The sequence below is a fragment of the Lycium ferocissimum genome, chromosome 11, assembly GCF_029784015.1.
Source record: "Lycium ferocissimum isolate CSIRO_LF1 chromosome 11, AGI_CSIRO_Lferr_CH_V1, whole genome shotgun sequence".
In the NCBI taxonomy this organism is placed as follows: domain Eukaryota; kingdom Viridiplantae; phylum Streptophyta; class Magnoliopsida; order Solanales; family Solanaceae; genus Lycium; species Lycium ferocissimum.
Genome location: NC_081352.1, coordinates 5,327,959 through 5,347,793, shown reverse-complemented (window position 1 = coordinate 5,347,793; position 19,835 = coordinate 5,327,959). Strand labels below are relative to the sequence as shown.

General features: G+C 40.3%; 1 protein-coding gene across 1 annotated transcript; it reads right to left on the bottom strand.

The window, feature by feature from the left end:
- Nucleotides 1-7,300: 7,300 nt before the first annotated feature.
- Nucleotides 7,301-8,067, bottom strand: LOC132038016 (uncharacterized). Its single transcript, XM_059428738.1, has 2 exons — nucleotides 7,730-8,067; nucleotides 7,301-7,631 (listed from the first exon to the last, which is right to left on the bottom strand). The coding sequence occupies exons 1-2, from the start codon at nucleotides 8,065-8,067 to the stop codon at nucleotides 7,301-7,303; spliced, it is 669 nt and encodes a 222-aa protein (XP_059284721.1).
- Nucleotides 8,068-19,835: the final 11,768 nt, after the last annotated feature.

Below are 19,835 nucleotides of genomic sequence, written 5' to 3'. Positions count from 1 at the left end.
ATAGTTGAGTGTGGTCTTACTTACCCTCTAATAATAGTAGTTGCAATATTATTCTTATAGTTTCTCGTCCACCGATTTCTGTTATTTGTTAATTCTGTATTTCCACTATCGTATTGATTCATGGTAGTTACTACTCATATTTTAGATTGTTTTATCATGATTTTTTCGTATTATATCATTTCTTGTTTACACTTATTTGAGTAGCCTCTGCTTGTGCCGAGGGTCTACTGGAAATAGCCTCTCTACCTCCCAAGGTAGGGGTAAGGTCTATGTACACTCTACCCTCCCCAGAACCCACTTTGTGAGACTTCACTAGGTATATTATTGTTGTTGAACAGGTTTAAACAATTTTTTCTGACGGGCCGATGATACGCTCAAATTACACCTAAGAAATGGCGTAAAGCGGACGTTGTCAAATATAGTAACCCAACTAGGTTGAGGTCGAATCCCATAGGGAATAGAGTGTGAAACGGTTACTATCGTAGTGTGTTACTTAACTTTTGTCTTAATTCGTATTCTGGTAAGTTTGTAAAGAGAGTTTATGATTCTACTAGCTATTTTGATTTGAATAATTAATTGGATTAAGAAACCAAGGTTGTGTCCCCGTTAGATGAGATGTAATGCTATAAGTGTTAATATGATATACGTCTAATGGATTGTTGTATGGTATGCACCTAATCTCTTAATGACATCCTAATATTTCCCAACAGTTTGAAAGTATTTCCTCTTTATGATTTTTCCAAATGTAAAAGAGATGAAATTAGGAAAGATTAAATTGCGCCAAGTAAACTCTTTTTATCCGTAAGTGATTTTATTAAACGAGGTTTAACGTCCCGAGTTCTTGTTACTCATTCCTACCAAACCCTAACTCACCTTCCCAAGGAAAGTAAGGGTTTATGGTTTAGGTTAATGTTTGCAACCATCAACCAACTTTAACGAATAATAAATAAGTAAAAAAACCAACAAGCCATTATGCATATATTCAACGTTAAACACCTGTTCACATAACACCCATCATTGGGTCCGCAACCTTAGTATTAAAGACTTAGCTACTCATGGTTCTTTAATACAAAACAAAGAATTAAAAGAGTCATTAAAGCTTACAATGGAAATAAAAAGGATGAAAAGATGCCTCAAAAGCTTCAAAATAGTGGAGTATTCAATGCCCTAGAACAAAGAGACAAATATCTGACCAAGAAAGGTCCACAAAAACCCTATAAGAACTATTTAAAATGGTCCAAGTCGTGGAAAATAACTTGATGAAATTTCCCCCGATGAAATAATCTACGGACCGTAAAATGATATACGGTCCGTAAACCAGCTGCTTCGCACGGTAAAACTGAAATTCTACATTTCTTTTGGTGGAGCGTGAATTGATTTACGGTCCATGAATCTTAGCCATAGATTTCACTCATATTGAGAAGCATGCTATAACATATTTACGTCGTGATTTGATGGGCCGTAGAATGATCTACGGTCTGTAGAATTCTGTCGTGAATTCACTCATGTTGAGACCTACACTGTGACTGTTTCACGCTACGATTGTCGGGCCGTAGGATGATCTACGGTCCGTATTTTGTGCCGTGAATTTGTTCCCTCAGTTGACTTCTCTTTTTTTTTTTTCACATTTTTGGGATCTTTTCACGTAATTTTCCCATCTTTTTCCATTCTGACCCTAAACACCTGAAACATGACAAAAATACATCGAAACAACACAAACTTGCTTAAAAACAAGTAAAACTCACCATTAAAAAGCATCAAATGTGTCGTAATTCCACAGAACATCAATACCACCAACTTAAAGTCTTTGCTTGTCCTCAAGCATGTAAAACAATACATACGACTCTCACAAATGCTCAGATCTCACAAAGTAAAAATGTCTACAATGGTTTTGACTAATAACTATCGGCATGCACATTTCTCAAGATTGGCCCCCTCACTTTCACATTTTCAAACAAGATGCATCACTGAATTATGATTCTCAATGAAGCTTCAACCAATGACATCACGTTATTGGGAGTATTATGTTTACACAAATGTCGCTCCAGGTATTCACCCATTCTCAATAATTTTCATCAAACCTTATGCCCTCAAAAAGATCAAAGAACGTGCCAAAACACACATGTAAAAGAATAAACGGGACAAAAACGAAGAAGAAAAGAAAACACTCACACTCACAAAGAAGTCCATACACTGCAAACGCAAATGCCATATGCTTGCCCTTATTTTCAATGCCTTTAACTTCGGATGGTTCGGTTGTGATCACACTAGGACTTTTTCTCGACTTGTAATATGGGTTTAGGGACGGGTAGGATAGATATTTGATTATTAGTGACTCAACCTCCTTGAACACTACACTTCACTTGCCGTTATTTGTCTGTCTTTTACTTCTGTTCGATCCTCCAACCCATATATGGTCTAACAAACTACTGTTTTTATTCATTTTTTTGTGGAACATTTTCAGCAATTTTTTTGGCACATATATTTACATCAACCATACTGAATCCTCTACTAGGCAACCAACTCCCACCCCAAACATAGGCTTTAGGCCTCAATTTCCAAACATATTGCGTGTCACCCCCAACTTAGGCTTTTAGCCTCTCATTTATCATCTTAAAGTGTCAAGGAGGGAACGGGTGCAAAAATGGGAAGATTTCAAACATGGGTATAGTCTAGTTAGCGACTAGTCAGGAAAAAGGTTAAAAGGCTCAAAATAGGAGACTAGGGATCATATATGTGAATGGGTTAGGCTTATAAAAAGGCAACAGGGCTTCAAAATCATACAAAGAAAGCCTAAGATCATTTCAACAACCAAACTATCCTTAGAAATCGAGCATGACTAACTAGGCAAGTTCTAGCTTGCAAGTACAGTACATGAACATATACTAATAACTCAACACACAATGGCATAAGGATTGTTCTGTTAATCTGATTTTGACTTCCCAAGCGGGCACTGAACACACACTATACCTCAATACTCATAAGGTCATAAAAAGAATCATGCATGTCAATCCACTAACACATTCTGAGTACACAAAACTTTTGGAGGGGTCATTTCAACTTCAAAATACATATCATACATGCCATAAATTCAGCAACCACTACCATATAAGTCACAATTACTCTATTTTATCCAAACAATAACCTAAACATTCTAGGTTCGACAGAAATTAAACCCTCTCAGGAAAAGAACCATGGCAAATAAAAGTCGATGAGAGTCTTACTAACAAATATATATAACAAAATGCCACAAAAACCAGCTAGACCCCCCCCCCCCACCCAAAAATAATGCAGTGTCCCCAATACATCAAAATATGAACATAGGGTTAAGACTACCTGTGGCGCACTAGGCGCGCTGCTCATCCTATGATGTCCCATCTCAATAATGTGGACTAGAGATATCTCTGCAGCTGGTTCAGTGGTACCAGCAGGTGAGGCTGACTAGCTATGCACGGGGGGGGGGTCCTGTGTAGGATAGTGGTGGTAATCCCAACAAAGTGCGGATAGCCTCGGCTCGTCTACCACGGCGGAAGGCCGTACTACAGCTGATGCCTCACTGAGATGTGCCTGAACCAGAGAGCGATTAGGGGTTTTCCTCACATGACGCTTCTCATCCTCTATCTTCTCCACCACCTCATCATCATCATCCTCAGACCTTTGTCTCTTGCACTTATCTCGGGGTAGAGAATCATCACCCATCAGCCTCACTATCAGGACTAGTGAAGCCAGGTCTATCGCTTGTACTGGGGTAGGGTCTGCAGGTGCAATCCCTTTATTCACTCTTAGTGCATGAACACTTTCCTTCAGCAGAATTAATATGCTCTGGACCATCCCCAAGTCACCAGCGGGCTACACTTTCTCCAACTTTAGAACTCGTCTTTCAAGGCCATTAATTCGAGAGTGAATCTGTCGATGTGACACTGTGAGAGATTCTCTCAAGGGATCCAAGGCCTTTTTGATTTCTTTGGCCATAAACCCTTTCAATTCTCCAAATAGGTTATCGATTAGCTCAGTCGGCTTTAAAAAAAGAGTCAGGGAAATTATGTCTAGTAAAGGGGATCAAGTTACCCCCTAGCAGGACTGTGGGTGCTGGAGCAGTTGTGGAAGTAAGAGGAGCTGTGGAAACAGGAGGAGCTGTGGAAGTGGTCAGACCGGACGATGGCGCAGGGGTATCTGATGTGGGTGGTGTTGCCCTGGCAGCAATATCGGGAGACTCCTAAGTGGCCTCAAGCATTGGCTCATCATGGTCCTGTGGCTCTGATTGAGGCAGTATCGGTGCCAACGTGGGCACCACGGTCAATAATGAAGCACGGAGATCATTATCCTTGCTCTTCATCAGATCATAAACATGCCTAGCTTGGATTTGGTGATCTCTATGGGGATACCGTTGAACTCCCGCTCTGAGGCATAGTTCGGTAATAAGACAAGGGTACACCAACGAAAGTCCAAGCTGTTGTGTACGCTGGCCGATTTCCTCCACAATAAGCTTGCTGATGTCAATAGTATATCGGGATATCATGGCAGCTACAAGAATTACTCTATCAACGGAGAGCTGATAGATTGAGTGGGGTAGAACCGATTGATGATGACGCTCCACCAGAATTTGTCCTCAAGAGAGAGGTCAGCCTTTTTAATCGGAATCTTGGGATTGGTGCGCCACTCGAGCTCTCCCCGTGCAATTACTAAAACTACCCATGGTAACTCGGTCAGTTGATCCTCCCTGCCACCTCTCAATCTATGGTCAAGCCTGTCCATGTTTTCAGGCGACGCGCAATCATCCCCAAAGTAGAAATAATTGACGGCTTTGCTGGCGATATCAATTCTCATCCCTCAGACTGTAACCTTGGTAAGAATCACCAATTTCTTTTTCTGTTGCACTAGCTTGAATCAGTTGTTTATCTCAGCCGCACAGGATGCATAGAACTCCCTAATAAGAATGGGCCAATACTTTCTAAGAGGATGGCTGAGGAACTTCCATATGTGGAATCTAATAATGGATAGGATGTTTGGGAATTTCTCTAACCCACCGAAGTTGATTCGCCTTTCCTTATAAATGCTTCTTTGTGGGCCCTCCTGCTTTACTTTTATGCCCTGCTGAAACAATTCCTCCAAAGAAAATCGAACACTATTCTCCAACCTTTTTTTCATTCGCAATTCATTCTGCCTCATGGCCTCTTCCTCATCCAATCCTTCTTGAGTTTGTTGTCCCAGAAGGCTGGAACTCTGCCTACCTTCGTGATCAGAACTACCATTGGGTGAGGAAGATTCCCCCTCTTTAGACTAGGGGGATGCCGGAGTTTGTTCTGCCCTTCTCTATCTAGTGACCCTGACTAGAGGTGTGTCATCATCTATGTTCTCTGCTTCAAGGATGAGGGGCAAGTCACGAAGACTCGATCGTATCTGTGGTTGACCTCTGCCCCGGCCCTATCCGGTTGGTTGTGCCCTACCCCATCTCACTTGATTTTTTTTAGCCATACCTATGGAAGACACACTTAGTAAACAAGCACAAAGAAAACAAACTATTTTTTTAAATAGTAGATGAAACAAGAAAAGAAAGAAGCACAGGCTAGAACTCAAAAAGAAAACAATCAGAGTCAGGTCGAAATAGTGGCCCGTAAAACTACTCACGGACCGTGAAAAGTTTTACGGTCTGTGAATCGTACCATAAAATGTAAACAGTAGCCAAAACTTGGAGGGGCCTTTTGACGGTGAGATTTTACGGCTTGTAAATAAATTTACGGTCCGTAAATCCCACCGTACAATTGGAATAGTGAACATTATCCTTTTAAGGCCTTTCACGGCAGATCTTAACGGTCCGTAAATAAATTTACGGTCCGTCAATTTTTGCCATAAAAGTACTTTTCATAACAGATCATTGGTCATTCCACTAAGTATCCAAACCTTTGATTTATTTCTTATACAACCTTTTTATCATAAAGAATCATTTATTTTAGTTGCGTGTTACACCCACACCTCATTCAAACTCACATAAGGTCGGGGGTTACTCAGACTTCACCCCCGTTAGCAACTATCGTTCTCATAAGCATTTAATTGAACAATTGTTGGGGATAACGATCTTAGACTTCGAAGTTGAAGCCATTGATCGAAATGCCCTCCGACTCAATGGAGGTTGTGATAACCTCATCCCTCATGAGTCCAAATATGCACAAACATACCAATACCCATACCCCTACCATACCAAATATGAACCCCACAATCATAACAAAATTCGAACACTCAAACTTATGTGTTGTAGTCAGGTATTCATTCTCACCATTACCTTTATGCATCATACCACGTGAGAAGAAGAGTAAAACATAAACATACCTAATAGATGACTATTTGCTCAATTAAATTTGTTCAGCTACTTGATGGGCACCATTTTGTATGTGACCTTGATGTGCAGATTATAAGAGAGAGAGAGAGAGAGAGAGAGAGAGAGTAGAGAGTAGAGAGTTGAGTATGGATTGAAATACTTGAATGGGATATATGGGGTATGGATGTAACAGTTATAGGAGTGAATGAAGAGAGAGAAATATGGGAAATTCGAATCATGAAGAAGTGGGAGTGTAGTGGGTGTTACACGATTGGTTTGGGTATTCAAGCCCTACCCCAATTGACGCTCTAACTTTACGGACCGTAAATGGGTTTACGGACCTATTTTACGATCACTTACTTGGATTACCTGGTGACATGGATGCTCAATTGGACGGACCATAGAACTCCATGGTGAAATGATTCACTGCCCGTCATTGGTAGCATAAATCATCTACGGTGAGGCCCCTTGTGTGCTGAAGTATACGCTACAATCTACGGTCCGTAAATTATCACGGGCGTAGATTCGTTCCAGTGAGACCTGATTCCACACTTCATTTGACGATTCAATTCACAGACCGTAATTCATTTAAAGGTGGATTTTGCGGTCCGTGAATCAAACTTCTGCAACCTTCCTTTTTTTTCTCTCCAACTCTATCCATTCTCTAATTCTTTTGAGTCATAGAACAAAAAACAAACATCAAACAATCTAAAAAAAATAAAATCAAAAGACATGAAATTAAACTTGGGTTGCCTCCCAAGCAGCGCTTGATTTAACGTCGCGGTACGACGGTTTTACAACTTCACATGGGGTCAGGCGAGGATCTATGCTTCAAATGGTGCCTATCAACAATTCGGTCACCATCGATACAGCCATGATAATGCTTCACCCTTTGGCCATTCACTTTAAAGGTTTGAGTCCTCTCTCCAAACTCTAATTCAAATGCGCCATGGGGTTAAGCACTTACCACTTTGAATGCCCAGACTATTTGGATCTCAGTTTGCTCGGGAAAAGATTTAACCTTGAATTAAATAGCAAGACCTCATCATTGGGTTGGAAATCCCGCTTTAGGATATTTTTATCATGATAATGCTTCATCTTCTTCTTGTACAAGTATGCACTCTCATATCCTTGGTACCAAAATTCATCCATCTCATTGAGTTGAAATAACTGAAGCTTGGTTGCCTCCTCCCAACCCAGATTCAGCTTCTTCAATACCCACATGGCCTTGTGTTTAAGGTCGACTGGAAAATGGCACGCCTTACCAAAAACAAACAGGTAAGGTGAAGTTCCAATGGGAGTTTTAAATGTCGTTCTATAATCCAAAAGAGCATCATCTAGCTTTTGGGACCAATCGATCTGATTGGCATTAACCGTTTTGGCTAAAATGCCCTTTATCTCTCGATTAGAGACTTCCACTGGCCACTTGTTTGAGGGTGATACGCGGTAGCCACTCTATGTTTGACACCATATTTCTTTAGCAGTCCCCCAAAGGCCTTGTTGCAAAAATAAGAACCACCATCACTAATAATTTCCCTCAGGGTGACAAAACGAGTGATAATACTCTTCTTCAGAAAACCCGCGACACTCTTCGCCTCATTGTTGGGTAAAGCCACTGCTTCTATCCATTTGGAGACGTAATCAATGACTACCAAGATATACTGCATTCCACACGAGCTCACAAAGGGACCCATGAAGTTGATTCCCCACACATCATACAGTTCCACCTCTAGCGCAAAGTCCAGATGCATCTCATGCCTTTTTGCGATTGTCCCTTGTCGTTAGCATTGGTCACAAGATCTGGCCATCATGTTTACTTCATGATAAATGGTTGGCCATAGTAGCCACACTCAAGCACCTTAGACGTTGTTCTATTTCTGCCATGATGGCCCCCAATCGGAGAGTCGTGACACGCCTTCAAGATAGCCATAACTTCGGTTCCGAGAACACATCACTGAATAATGTTGTCGGTGCATGTTTGGAACAAATAAGGCTTATCCCAATAATAATTTCAACACTAGCGCAAGAACTTCTTCTTTTGATACGCTTTGAACTCCTCAAGAATGAGACCGGTGACCAAGAAATTAGCGATATCGGCATACAATAGTGCTACATCATAAGACAAGGAAAGAGTCTCTCATCTGGGAGAGAATTATCAATTTCAATATCTCCCATTGTCTCCTGGCTTTCTCAAGCCTGGATAGTTGATCCACAACTTGATTCTCTGAACCCTTTCTATCTTTGACTTCGAAATCAAATTCGTGCAACAGGAGAACCCATCGAATCAATCTTGGCGTGGCATCTTTCTTAGCCATCAAATACCTCAATACAGCATGGTCAGTGTAGACCACCACTTTGGACCCCAACAAATAGGCCCGGAGCTTCTAAAAAGCATAAACAATAGCAAGCATTTCTTGCTCAGTCACCATGTAGTTCATCTAAGCATTAAGTGTTCTACTAGCATAATAGATTGGGTACATGATCTTGTTGTGCCTTTGACCAAGCACCGCTCCAATAGCAAACCCATTAGCGTCACACATAATTTCAAAGAGAAGTGACCAACCAAGAGATACAATGACGGGAGCCAAAGTGAGTCGCTCCTTCAATTCTTTAAATTCCATGAGGCACTTCTCATCAAATTTGAACTTAGCCTCTTTTTCAAGAAGCTTGCATATAAGATCAAGCATCTTCGAGAATCCTTAATCGAAACGCCGATGCGGACCCCATGTCCCAAAGCTACGAACTCCTTGACGAGGAGATAGGTAGGTATAAGCTTGGCAATAATATCAATCTTGGCTAGATCGACCTCAATTCCCTTTTCAGAAATTTTGTGACCAAGGATGATCCCTGCCTTCACCATGAAATGAAATTTTTCCCAATTGAGAACTAGGTTGGTGTCTTCACACCACTTTAACACTCGACCCAGATGGTTAAGAAAATCATCAAATGAGTGACCAACCACTAAGGAATCATCCATGAAGACTCCAAGAAATCCTAACCATATCAGAAAAGATAGACATCATACACCGTTGGAAAGTAGACAAAGCATTGCATAACCCAAATAGCATTCGCCTAAATGAAAAAGTCCCATAGGGACAAGTGAATGTTGTCTCTTCTTGATCTACTAAGGCAATATAGATCTGGTTGTAGCAACAATATGCATCAAAGAAACAATAATATGACCTTCTCGCTAGCCGATCAAGCATTTGATCAATAAAAGGCATAGGAAAATGGTCATTGCACATCGCAGTTGTTACTGTTCACTTTTACGCCGGCGTATAAAAGCTACTAGGAGGTTGTTGGTGCTCTAATTGGATTTTATGAATTTTAGAGTCGCCACCTAATTTATTTGAAGGAAAACTAGGAAAATGGGGTAAAAGATTCTTCAAGCAAGAGAGAAATCTTTCGGCATCAAAGTTTGAGGTAAAGGGGTTAACATCCTCTAGGAAGGTTTTATGCACCCTAGTATTAAAGATCCGTAGAATACAGTTGACCTACGAGCTTTAATGTGTGATTAATTTATTATTTGCTTAGAAAGTATTTAGTTTTCTGTAAAGCGTCATTCATTTGTATCATAAACTCAAGAAAATATTTGTCAAAAATTCCCCTTAGAAAAGGGGTGTTTGGGGTTTAAAAATCCACATAAGTGTTCAACTTACTTCATTTCCAGACTAAGACGCACCGGAATTTCTTCTGAATAGAGTGGCTACTATTTTAGTCCTAATGAAATGGGTTTAGTACTTATGGGTTTTATTATACGTATATAGGAAATATGGAGTATATCCCCGATATATATATATATATATATATATAAAATAGGGATTTTTGTTAAAGTCAAAATTATTTATTTGAAGCCCATATTAAGTCAATCTGCAATTCAGTCCAGAGTCCATCTTCCTCAAACTTGGTACAAGTGGATTTCCCTTTAATTTATTCCCTTCAAATTTGGGCTTTTGGCCAGGATGAGTGTTTTGTGGTGCTAGGTAAGAGAAGATAGAGTGAGCGGTTCCCGGAATCTGGGTAGTGTTAAGTGGTGGCGGGGTACGGTGCGAGGCACCAATGTGTCCATCAATTAGGGTAAATGATATGGTGGTCATAATGTACTAGGTAGGAAAGTAATCAAGTAATGGTGAGCTTAGGGAAGGAAACAGCGGCGGAGGCCTCCTTGTTTCATATGGCGCCTCTCGGGCAGCATTAGTAGCTTTGTTTCGCGCGACTTCTTCTTGCAGGTCAGAAATTTTCTCAAACATTATTTTCATAGCATCCTCAGTAGGTGAGAACTTAGGCAATTCTTGAATAGGTGAATCTCTGAGAGTGATGTCAGTTGGAGCAGTCTCCTTCTTGGAAGTACCAGTCATTTTTGCTTTGCCTTTGTCTTGTTGGGATAAGGATGCTATTGCAGCTTTGGATCTAGTGAAGTATGCCAGTGTGAACACGAATCAACCTCTTTTCTATAAGAAAAAAATAACTCAAAGGCAAACAGAGTTAGTTCGTTAGGTAATAGAAAGATAATCAAGATATCACACATGGATGGCAGTTAAAAACATTTACCCGTGATGCGGTGCGGGCCACTGCTCTCCCTTTCACTCGAAACAGGAGTTCCATGCCAGGCATAAAGATTGAATTAATACGACCATATTATAATCCTCGAAATGCCATAACTCTCTTTCTGAATTCTCGACTTTCTTTCTCAAACCACCGGACAGGGGTTTTGGATACTTGGGCTTTGCTAAGTGAGGGAAATATAATATTTATAACATATAGGGATCGAGTCTTACGTAGACTACCTACGTTTATATTTATAACATATAGGGATCGAGTCTTACGTAGACTACCTACGTATCCCTCCGCGGAAAATCAACCCCTTCCGTAGTTCGATTTTGTAACGACCCGCCTGGTCGTTATGCATAATTTTACCATTCTACCCTTGTTAGTACTTTCCTGAGGTTATGAATGAGTGGACCTAAGTAAATTGGGGTGTGTTTTATGTTGTGTTTTATGACTTATAAGTGACTCTGTGATGTGTTTTTAACTTGGTTGTTTGTTGGCTTGTGTTCGTAGGGCCTTAGAATGATTTCGAGAGACCCTATGATTTCGAGAGACTAAGCATAAAAAGTGGTAAAATTTCGTGCTCACTGCCCAAAATCCACCGCTGCAACGGAAGGATTTCAGCTGCCACAGAACCGCTGCAGTGAGAAACGGTACCGTTACAGCGAAGAGTGGGTTTTTCAAATGCCCGCTGCAGCGAAGGTGGTTCTCGTAGCAGCGTTCCTCATTAAGTCATAAACCCCATTTAAGTACCTTATTTCGACCCCACTCCTCACATAATCCCAAAAACAGCTCCCAAGAGCATAGAGGCGACTTTCTAAGGCTAGGGCACTATTCTCCATAAAAGGTAAGCCTTAATCACTAACTCTCTTCGTGAAATGTTCTTATTCTATTCTTGTTTCAATCAAAGAACCTTTAATGGGAATTGAAGGGTAGAACACAAATACCAAGGAAACCCTAGAATAGAAATGGGTATTGTTTATTGTTGTTTGATTATCTAAGAGTAGAGATTATAGCTTCAGAGCATGCGAACTTGATATTCAATAAGGGGAATTGTTTGTTGAGACCTAGGGTTCCAATAAAAATGGGAACTTTGGCTAAAATCAGATGGTAGGGTTAAAATGATTAGAGAACCCATGAATTGAGTTCATACTCCATTACTTACTTAAGCATTATGATTTCTAGACTTTGAACGTTCCAAAGCTTTGAGGAAAGGAAAAGCTATTGCGGAGTGATTGCATCGTTCCAGTTCGGCTTCGAGGTAGGTTATGGTTTACTTGAGTTAGACTTTGACTAGTTGATTATATATGTCGTAGAATATATGGGAGAAAGCATGTCTAGGACTTCGGACATGGAGCTTGGGTGATTGTTGTTAGTTGTATGATTAAATTGTATGGAGTGTTTCTCCATTGTTGAGGTTAATAAACTTGAATTGGATTCTTGAGACCGTTGCAAGGAAGGTGTTCATATATACCCGTCAGAGACTGATTGAGATCGCTTCATATTATATTATCATTGAGCAGATTATTTGTGGGTCTTATTGTGACTTAAGTTATTTGGTTATACTTCATTGATGTTGACTTGATACGTGTTCTTGAGTCATTCCTTGTGATTTGATTATGAGACGTTGTTGATGGTGATTGAGATGGAACATATACATCGTTTAAGGCACATTTTACAGGGGGTGACGATGTAGCCAAAAGTGAGCTCGTGGTCCGAGGTTCTTTCCGGAACGAGTGGTACATGGACATCATGGGTCCCCTGCGGGTCATGGCTATTTGGGGAAAACATTACCATTTAGCATGTGTGTACAGATATGTGACAGAGTTGGAACTTTATTATTTATTTTACTTCCTTTGGCTTGAGCATTGGTGTTTCATTGTTGATAATTGGTGACTTATTCTGAAAGTGGATTATTTGAGGATATTATTTGTGATACATGTTTGTTGTGCCTATCTGCCTATTTCATTTATTTTAATATGTATGCATGATACTAATCTTAGTCGGCCTATGATACCTACCAGTACGTGTTGTTTGTACTGACCTACACTTGCTGCACTTAGAGTGCGATTTTGAGCCAGAGACGTCTTCCAGACCTCACATCTAGTTGAGGTTATTCACTACAAGATCAGAGGTGAGCTCTTATCCGTTCCATGCCGCCTCAAGATCTTTCTTTATTTCACATGTCTATTTCCATCCCAGATATTATGTTTATTTTTAGACATTATTGGCTAAAGTTCTTGTGCGGTGACATTCAGATTTTAGGGATGTAATAGCTAGATTTTCGCACTTGCCATTTAGTTTATTTTATTGACATACATTTTATTCCATTATCCGTGAGCAATGTTTATTAATTGGTTTAAGTAATTGAAATTGGCTTGATAATGGGTTAAGGGATTGGTTCGCCCACTATAGGACTAGTGTGGGTGCCACTCATATCGATTGGGGACGTGACAGGTTTACATAAGATAAGACTTCCTACCTTAAAACCTACCTGTGACCAGGCCCAATAGAGGCTTCCTGCGTATCCTTCCTCGGGACATCAGGTCGGCGAAGTTCCGTTTACATTGAATGGGGGGGAATCTGTATTAAGTACAAAAAATGGGATCCCCTAGAACTACCTAAAAGGTGACCTTTCTTTTGAGGTTAAAACAAGTTGTTTGTCCGTTCAACCCTTTCCCGGCCCTAAAGGCCCTAAATTCTAATGTTGTGACAGGAGCACCAACTAAATGACGCCTTTGTGGACCAAGTTCTCCATCTCAAACTTGAATGCCACTCATTCTTCTATGTCATGCCGTAAAGTTCCAGAATGGTACAAACACATTTTGTGGCGGCCAACCCCTTCAGCTTGAGCCCTCTGGTTCTGATGGGGCTAATCTTTCTGATGCCGACCAACTTCTGGAAGATGCTGGCATAAGAGTCCTTAACTACTGTAAAGTCATAATGCCAAATATGAGTGTTCAGCGTAATCTCTTCTGTTAAGGAGATGTTATCGTGGACCAAAAGTGAATGTGAGCCCCACATCTTGGTGATGCTTTTCTTATCTATCAGCTCGATGTGCCTTTTCTTGAAGGGCAAACATTCATTGATGGTGTACTGTTACACCTCAGAATTTCCGGATGTGTTTCCTTGTGGATAGGCTAGTATGAGCTTAGAATGATTATGAAATCCTTATGAGATTAAGGGAAGTATTAGATAGCTTAAGGTGCATACTATAAGATTTCGAGTCAAAGGAATTGTTACACCTTAGAAATTTCCCCTTAGCGTACAAGTGAATAGAATCACGAAGGGCATGATGAATACGAGGTTTGGATAAGTAAGAAATGGTAATTGATAGTCCTAATTAAGATTTCCAAAGACATTCGAGTAAAGGAAAGAAAGTTGTTGAGGAAAGCGAGTTATAAGTTAGTGTGTCGGGCGACGTTATGAGTATTGAGTTAATGATACCTTAAGGATGTCTTGGAGAAGAGTTATAACATCCCTTAGATTGCTAATGAAGTGATAAACAAGTGTTAAGAAGGTCCCATAAGGATTGGAGATCAAACGAAACGACGGGAACAATTCCGATGGAACTGTGAGTTCCACGGCCAAGGTTCCACGGACCAAATAACATTCCACGGATCGTGGATGTGTCCGTGGAACAGCCAGCAGAGAAGGTGGCTGGCTGGTCATGAACCACGACCAGTTTCACGGCCAACACCATGATCCACGGACCGTGAAGCTGTCCGTGGAAGTCCCGACGACTGAAGTTGTTCCAAGTCTTTAAATGCAATCCCACTTCATTTTATTCATTTCCATCAACATCTTCAACCTCTCAAGACCTCTAGAACCTTCCAAATATTTCATCCACAAGAAAACAAAGAGAATCAAAGATCAATAACAAGAAATCAAGTGAATCAAGTGAAGGAAACCTTGTTGAAGTCATCCCAATCAAGAAAATCCAAGAAAGGTGAAATAGGGTTTTTGTGCAACAAGGTGTATTATCATTCAAGGTCTATTCCTTCATCATTTAAGGTAAGTTTTATGGTCTTTCTATGTTGTTTGAAGCATTAATGAGTTGAAACACATGGATGGTAGAAGATTATAGAAAATGGGTTATAAATGGGTGAATAATGTCATTGTGGAATAGTAGTTGGAGTGAATCATGAAAATGAATACGTTGAGATTATGAATGCGTTAAAAATGACATTTAGAACATGGAATAAGTATCGGACATGAAAGAACGTGATAATGAACTTTAGTCATGAATATGGAGAGTTGAAGTGAAATTATGAAATGCGAATCATGTAAATGAACGACGATTGTTGCTAGCGATGTTGTGATTGTTGTGAATGTTGGGAGTTGATATGGAATATGGCGGAAAGTAGTGTAAACAAAGGAAACGCTGCCCAATTTTCTTTAGCCTTACGAAGCACGTTATTGTAATTGCCTAGCTAATGACAATACGAACTCTCTTGAAGGTAAAGACGTGAGCATCAAAGGAGAACGAGCGAGCGATAGAATAGTTAAGCGACAAAGGTATGTGAGGCTTAACCCCTCTTTCTAAGGCATGAATCTTATGTATGATTTTCCTTCTTCTTCATGAATTTCCTACATTCCAAAAGACCAAAGGCCTATCTTCATGAATGGTCATATGAGATAAGAAATGCGCTACGAGCACGAAGATGATAACGCTAAGCTTGAACCTAAAGATTCTGGAGATTACGATATAATGTACCTATGAAGCTAATGATGTCGATTATGATCCGTTAATGTCTTCCTCCCGTACACTCACCTTAACATGTAGTCCCTCCAAGGTGAAACATAATGACTACGATTATCCCATAATGTAGTCGGGGGTCCACGACCTTACGTCACCTCGACACAACTACACTTGCTTCCAAGTCCTAAGGTATGAATTGATGATATATGTATAATGTTATTGAATTATGATAGACGCCATGACATGTTCATAAAATGGATGATAGTAATGAATCTATGATGATGTATGATGCATGACGACGAATGCATGACGTGTATAATAATGCGATTCTACCGAGCCTAATTGGCTGGGCATGTCACCGCTAAGGCGGGCTGCATACGATTCCACCGCGCCTAATTGTCCAGGCATGTCACCGCTAAGGCGGGCTGCTATGATTTTACCGAGCCTAGAGGGCCAGGCATGACACCACTAATGGGCGGCTTATGATGGTTACCCGGACGCGGGTTAATGACATAATGATGTATGATTGGTATGATGATGGATGTATGGTATGACGATGTATATGTGATATAATAAAGTAGACGTGACGATCATGCACATGATATGCTTATGTATGATAAATGTACATGACATGTAATTACGCTACAAGAGTACACAGGTTGTATCCTCATCTCATGACTTATGATATTCTCATTATGCTTATTTCATTTCTGCCTTACATACTCAGTACAATGCTCGTACTGACGTCCGTTTATTTGGACGTTGTGTTCATGCCCACAGGTAGGCAGGGAGACGATGCGGATCCATAGGAGCTACTAGCTGATTGAGAGCACTCCATTTCTTCCTGTGGTGCCATTGATTATTCTTTTGGTATATATATGTATATATTCATGATTTGGGCACGACGGGGTCCTGTCCCGTCCATATGTCTAGTATTCTAGTAGAGGCTCGTAGATACGCATGTGTGGGCATTATGGTCTCATAGTCCTCATATATATGTATGTATGTATATATATTATATATTATTCTGATAGCCGAAGGGCTTATGGTTATGAAAGTAATTATGTTTCAAATGCTAATGGATTTCTATGATTGTGAATATATATTATGAATGAGAGCATATAGGTAACGAAATGAGTGGTGTTCGGTGGTTAGCCCCGGATACCCCTCACGGCCCGTAGTTCGGGTCGTGACAGGAATATGTGAAGTTTAGTTTGTTGAAGGAAGTGAAATGTAAGTCGTGTTCGGAAGGTTTCCGCTATAATTGAGCTAATATTTATTTAATAATATCTTGAGGGGCTGCTATAGGGCCTATTGTATGGTTAATAAAGTGTTATATAAGTGCCAAGAAGGTTCCACGAGGATTGGAAGTCAAACGAGTCGATGAGAATGAAAATCAGAATTTTCCAGTTGTAAGGCCATTTGTACAGACCGTATAAATTATACGGCCCGTATAATGGTCCGCAGGTTTCGTCCAGAGAGGGGTGATCCCTGGCGGGATAATAAAGTCCAATTATACTGGCCGTATAAATTATACGGCCTGTATAATAGGTCGTATATTTATACGGTCCGTATAATTGGACCGTATAATCGGGTCAGGTCAGATTTTTAATTTTATAAGGAGGGACGAACCTTGCTCATTTTTCATTTCCCACATTTCTTCCAAATCTATAAAGCTCCAAAACCCTTCTCCAAACATATTTTACTCAAAACCAAGAGATTACAAAGATCAAATAGCAAGAATCAAGTGTTCATGTGTTAGAAGGCTTCCTAGGGTTGGTGGATTTCAAGAAATACTTAGGCATCGTAGCTAGGGTTTTTCCACAAGTTGATAGCTGCTCCAAAGCATGTTCATATGGGATAAAAAGTTTAGTTTCCATGCTTATTTCATGTTATTGATAATGCTTGGTTGTAGCAAAACTTGGGTAGAAGAAGGAAGTAGAGAATGAAGTCTAAATGTGATTTTCATGATGTTTTTTAGTAGTAAGCTATCTTGAGTCATGATTCTTAGTATTATATAGATATAATCTTGTTATGGAAGGTAGTAACAGTGATAAGGAGGCGTTGTATGAAAATGTGCTAAAATGGGTGTGAGGTTGTTGGTATAAGTTGAACACAAGGATAGATTTTGGAGGTTTAATGGAATGTGAATGCTTGGTTATGATATTGTGGATGTTTGGGAGTTGTATTGTAGTATAGTGGAAGTCGATGGAATAGGGGAAATGCTGCCCAATTTTCGTTAAATCATGAATTATTCTAGTTTAGGTTTAAGAGTATCACTAAGGCTTAACTATGGTATGAATCCTTCTAAATGTAGATTATTCAAGCTTCGACGGCGAAGGTTAAATAGCTAAGAAGACAAAGAGGTATGTAAGGCCAACCCTACTTTCATTAAGGCATAGTTCCCTTCCTATATATATATATATATATATATATATATATATATATATACACTTTCATGAGTTCCATAATGTTTCTCCAAATGATTCTATCTCTAAAGTTACTAAAGCTCATGATCCCCGATACTTTCATGATTCCATTGCATCCCTTATATGATAGTTGATCCTCCAAGGATAGACGTAACGAAAACCATGATGGTAATGATGTTTGATGATACTTATGGGCTCTTATGTATACGTGTCTAAGTATGTAAGACTATTATGTAACACCGAGCTTATATGGCCGGGTATGATACCTATTGTGTGCACACCACTGCAGTTAGGTACGGACAACACTGAGCCTTGGTAGGTCCAGGTATGTATACTCACCGAGCCTTGTTATGGCCGAGTATGTGAACCACCGAACTTTCACGGTCGGGCATGATATGTATATAATATGGATATGAGTATGAATATGAATACAGATACGAATATATATGTATGTATGTATGTACATGAGTAAGCATTAGAAATGGAAGGTCCCTATGAAAGACAAGTAGATATGATGAAGGCCATTAGAGGTATAAATGACTCTATTACCTCCTGATTCTCCCATCTTATGTTAAATCTTGTGCTGTCTATTATGTTTCTACTATGATGTTGATCATGTTATACATACTCAGTATATTATTCGTACTGACATCATTTTGTTTATGAACGCTGCGTCATGCCCGCAGGTGGACAGGGAGACAGGCTTTATCCATAGATTTCTTTTCAGGGACTACATAAAGGAACTCCATTTCATCCGGAGCTACAGCTTTTGGGTATTATTATTCTGTGTACATACATATGGGCATGGCGGGGTCCTATCCCGCCTATATGATGATACATACCCTTCTTAGAGGCTCGTAAACAGTTGTGTATGGTTAGATGTCTTGTAGCCTTGTCGGCTCACATTTTTTATATCATTTTGATAGCCTCGTCGGTGTGTGTATATGGATATGGGCATTGTTATTGATGATGATATAAATGCGTTGTTTCCCAATGATATTAGAACTATTGATGTATGTAAATTATGAGTAATCCATGTGGCTCACCTAGATGTGAAATGAGAGTACGTCAAGAGGTGCCCGGGTGGGTTAGCACCGGGTGCCCGTCATGGCCCTCCGATTGGGTCGTGACAAAAGTGTATCAGAGCAGTTCTGTCCTGGGGTGTCTACGAGCCGTGTCCAGTAGAGTCTTGTTTGTGGGTGTGTTGCGCGCCACACTTATAAACAGGAGGATGCGGGCATTTTAGGAACGAATGACCTTCCTTCTTCATAAGATCGTGCAATAGATCCATGATATAAGGATTTCTCTTTCTTTAACCGTGTATTATGCATTTCAGAAATGCTTGTAAAGAGGAAAGCTACGACAGCCCAAAAGAGCAAGACAGTGGCAGAAAAGGGCTGAAATAGCAACACCAACGGTTGTAGAGGAGGGTGAATCCCAGAATGCGGCTCAATCTCAGTCCTTCCACTCAGTGCCTATTTCTGAGGAACACAAGGGAGCCTCAGCCCCTGCTCCAACACCTCCAGCTCTTCCACCGGATGCTTCGGGCCAAGATGTAAAAGAGGCCATTCATTTACTTACTCAGTTGGTTGCCGCCCAGACTCAATAGCAAGGTGCAGGGCAAGGTGATAGGGCTGTTAGTGCAAGGGCCCGTGATTTTATTAGCTTGAACCCTCTGGAATTCTTTGGGTCAAAGCCGGATGAGGACCCCCAAACCTTTATTGATAGCATGTTGAGGACATTCCAGTTAATGCATGATTCAGACGTTGAATCAGTGTGTTATAGCCCGTACTTTGTACGTTCGAATATTTCGAGATAGTCGAGGAATGGAGGGGGAAGA

Coding starts and splice junctions, on each gene's coding strand:
- LOC132038016 (XM_059428738.1), bottom strand. CDS start 8,067: ATGCATCTGGACTTTGCGCTAGAGGTGGAACTGTATGATGTGTGGGGA. Junction 7,632..7,729: donor CAAACAAGTGGCCAGTGGAA/GTCTCTAATCGA, acceptor TTTGGATTATAG/AACGACATTTAAAACTCCCA.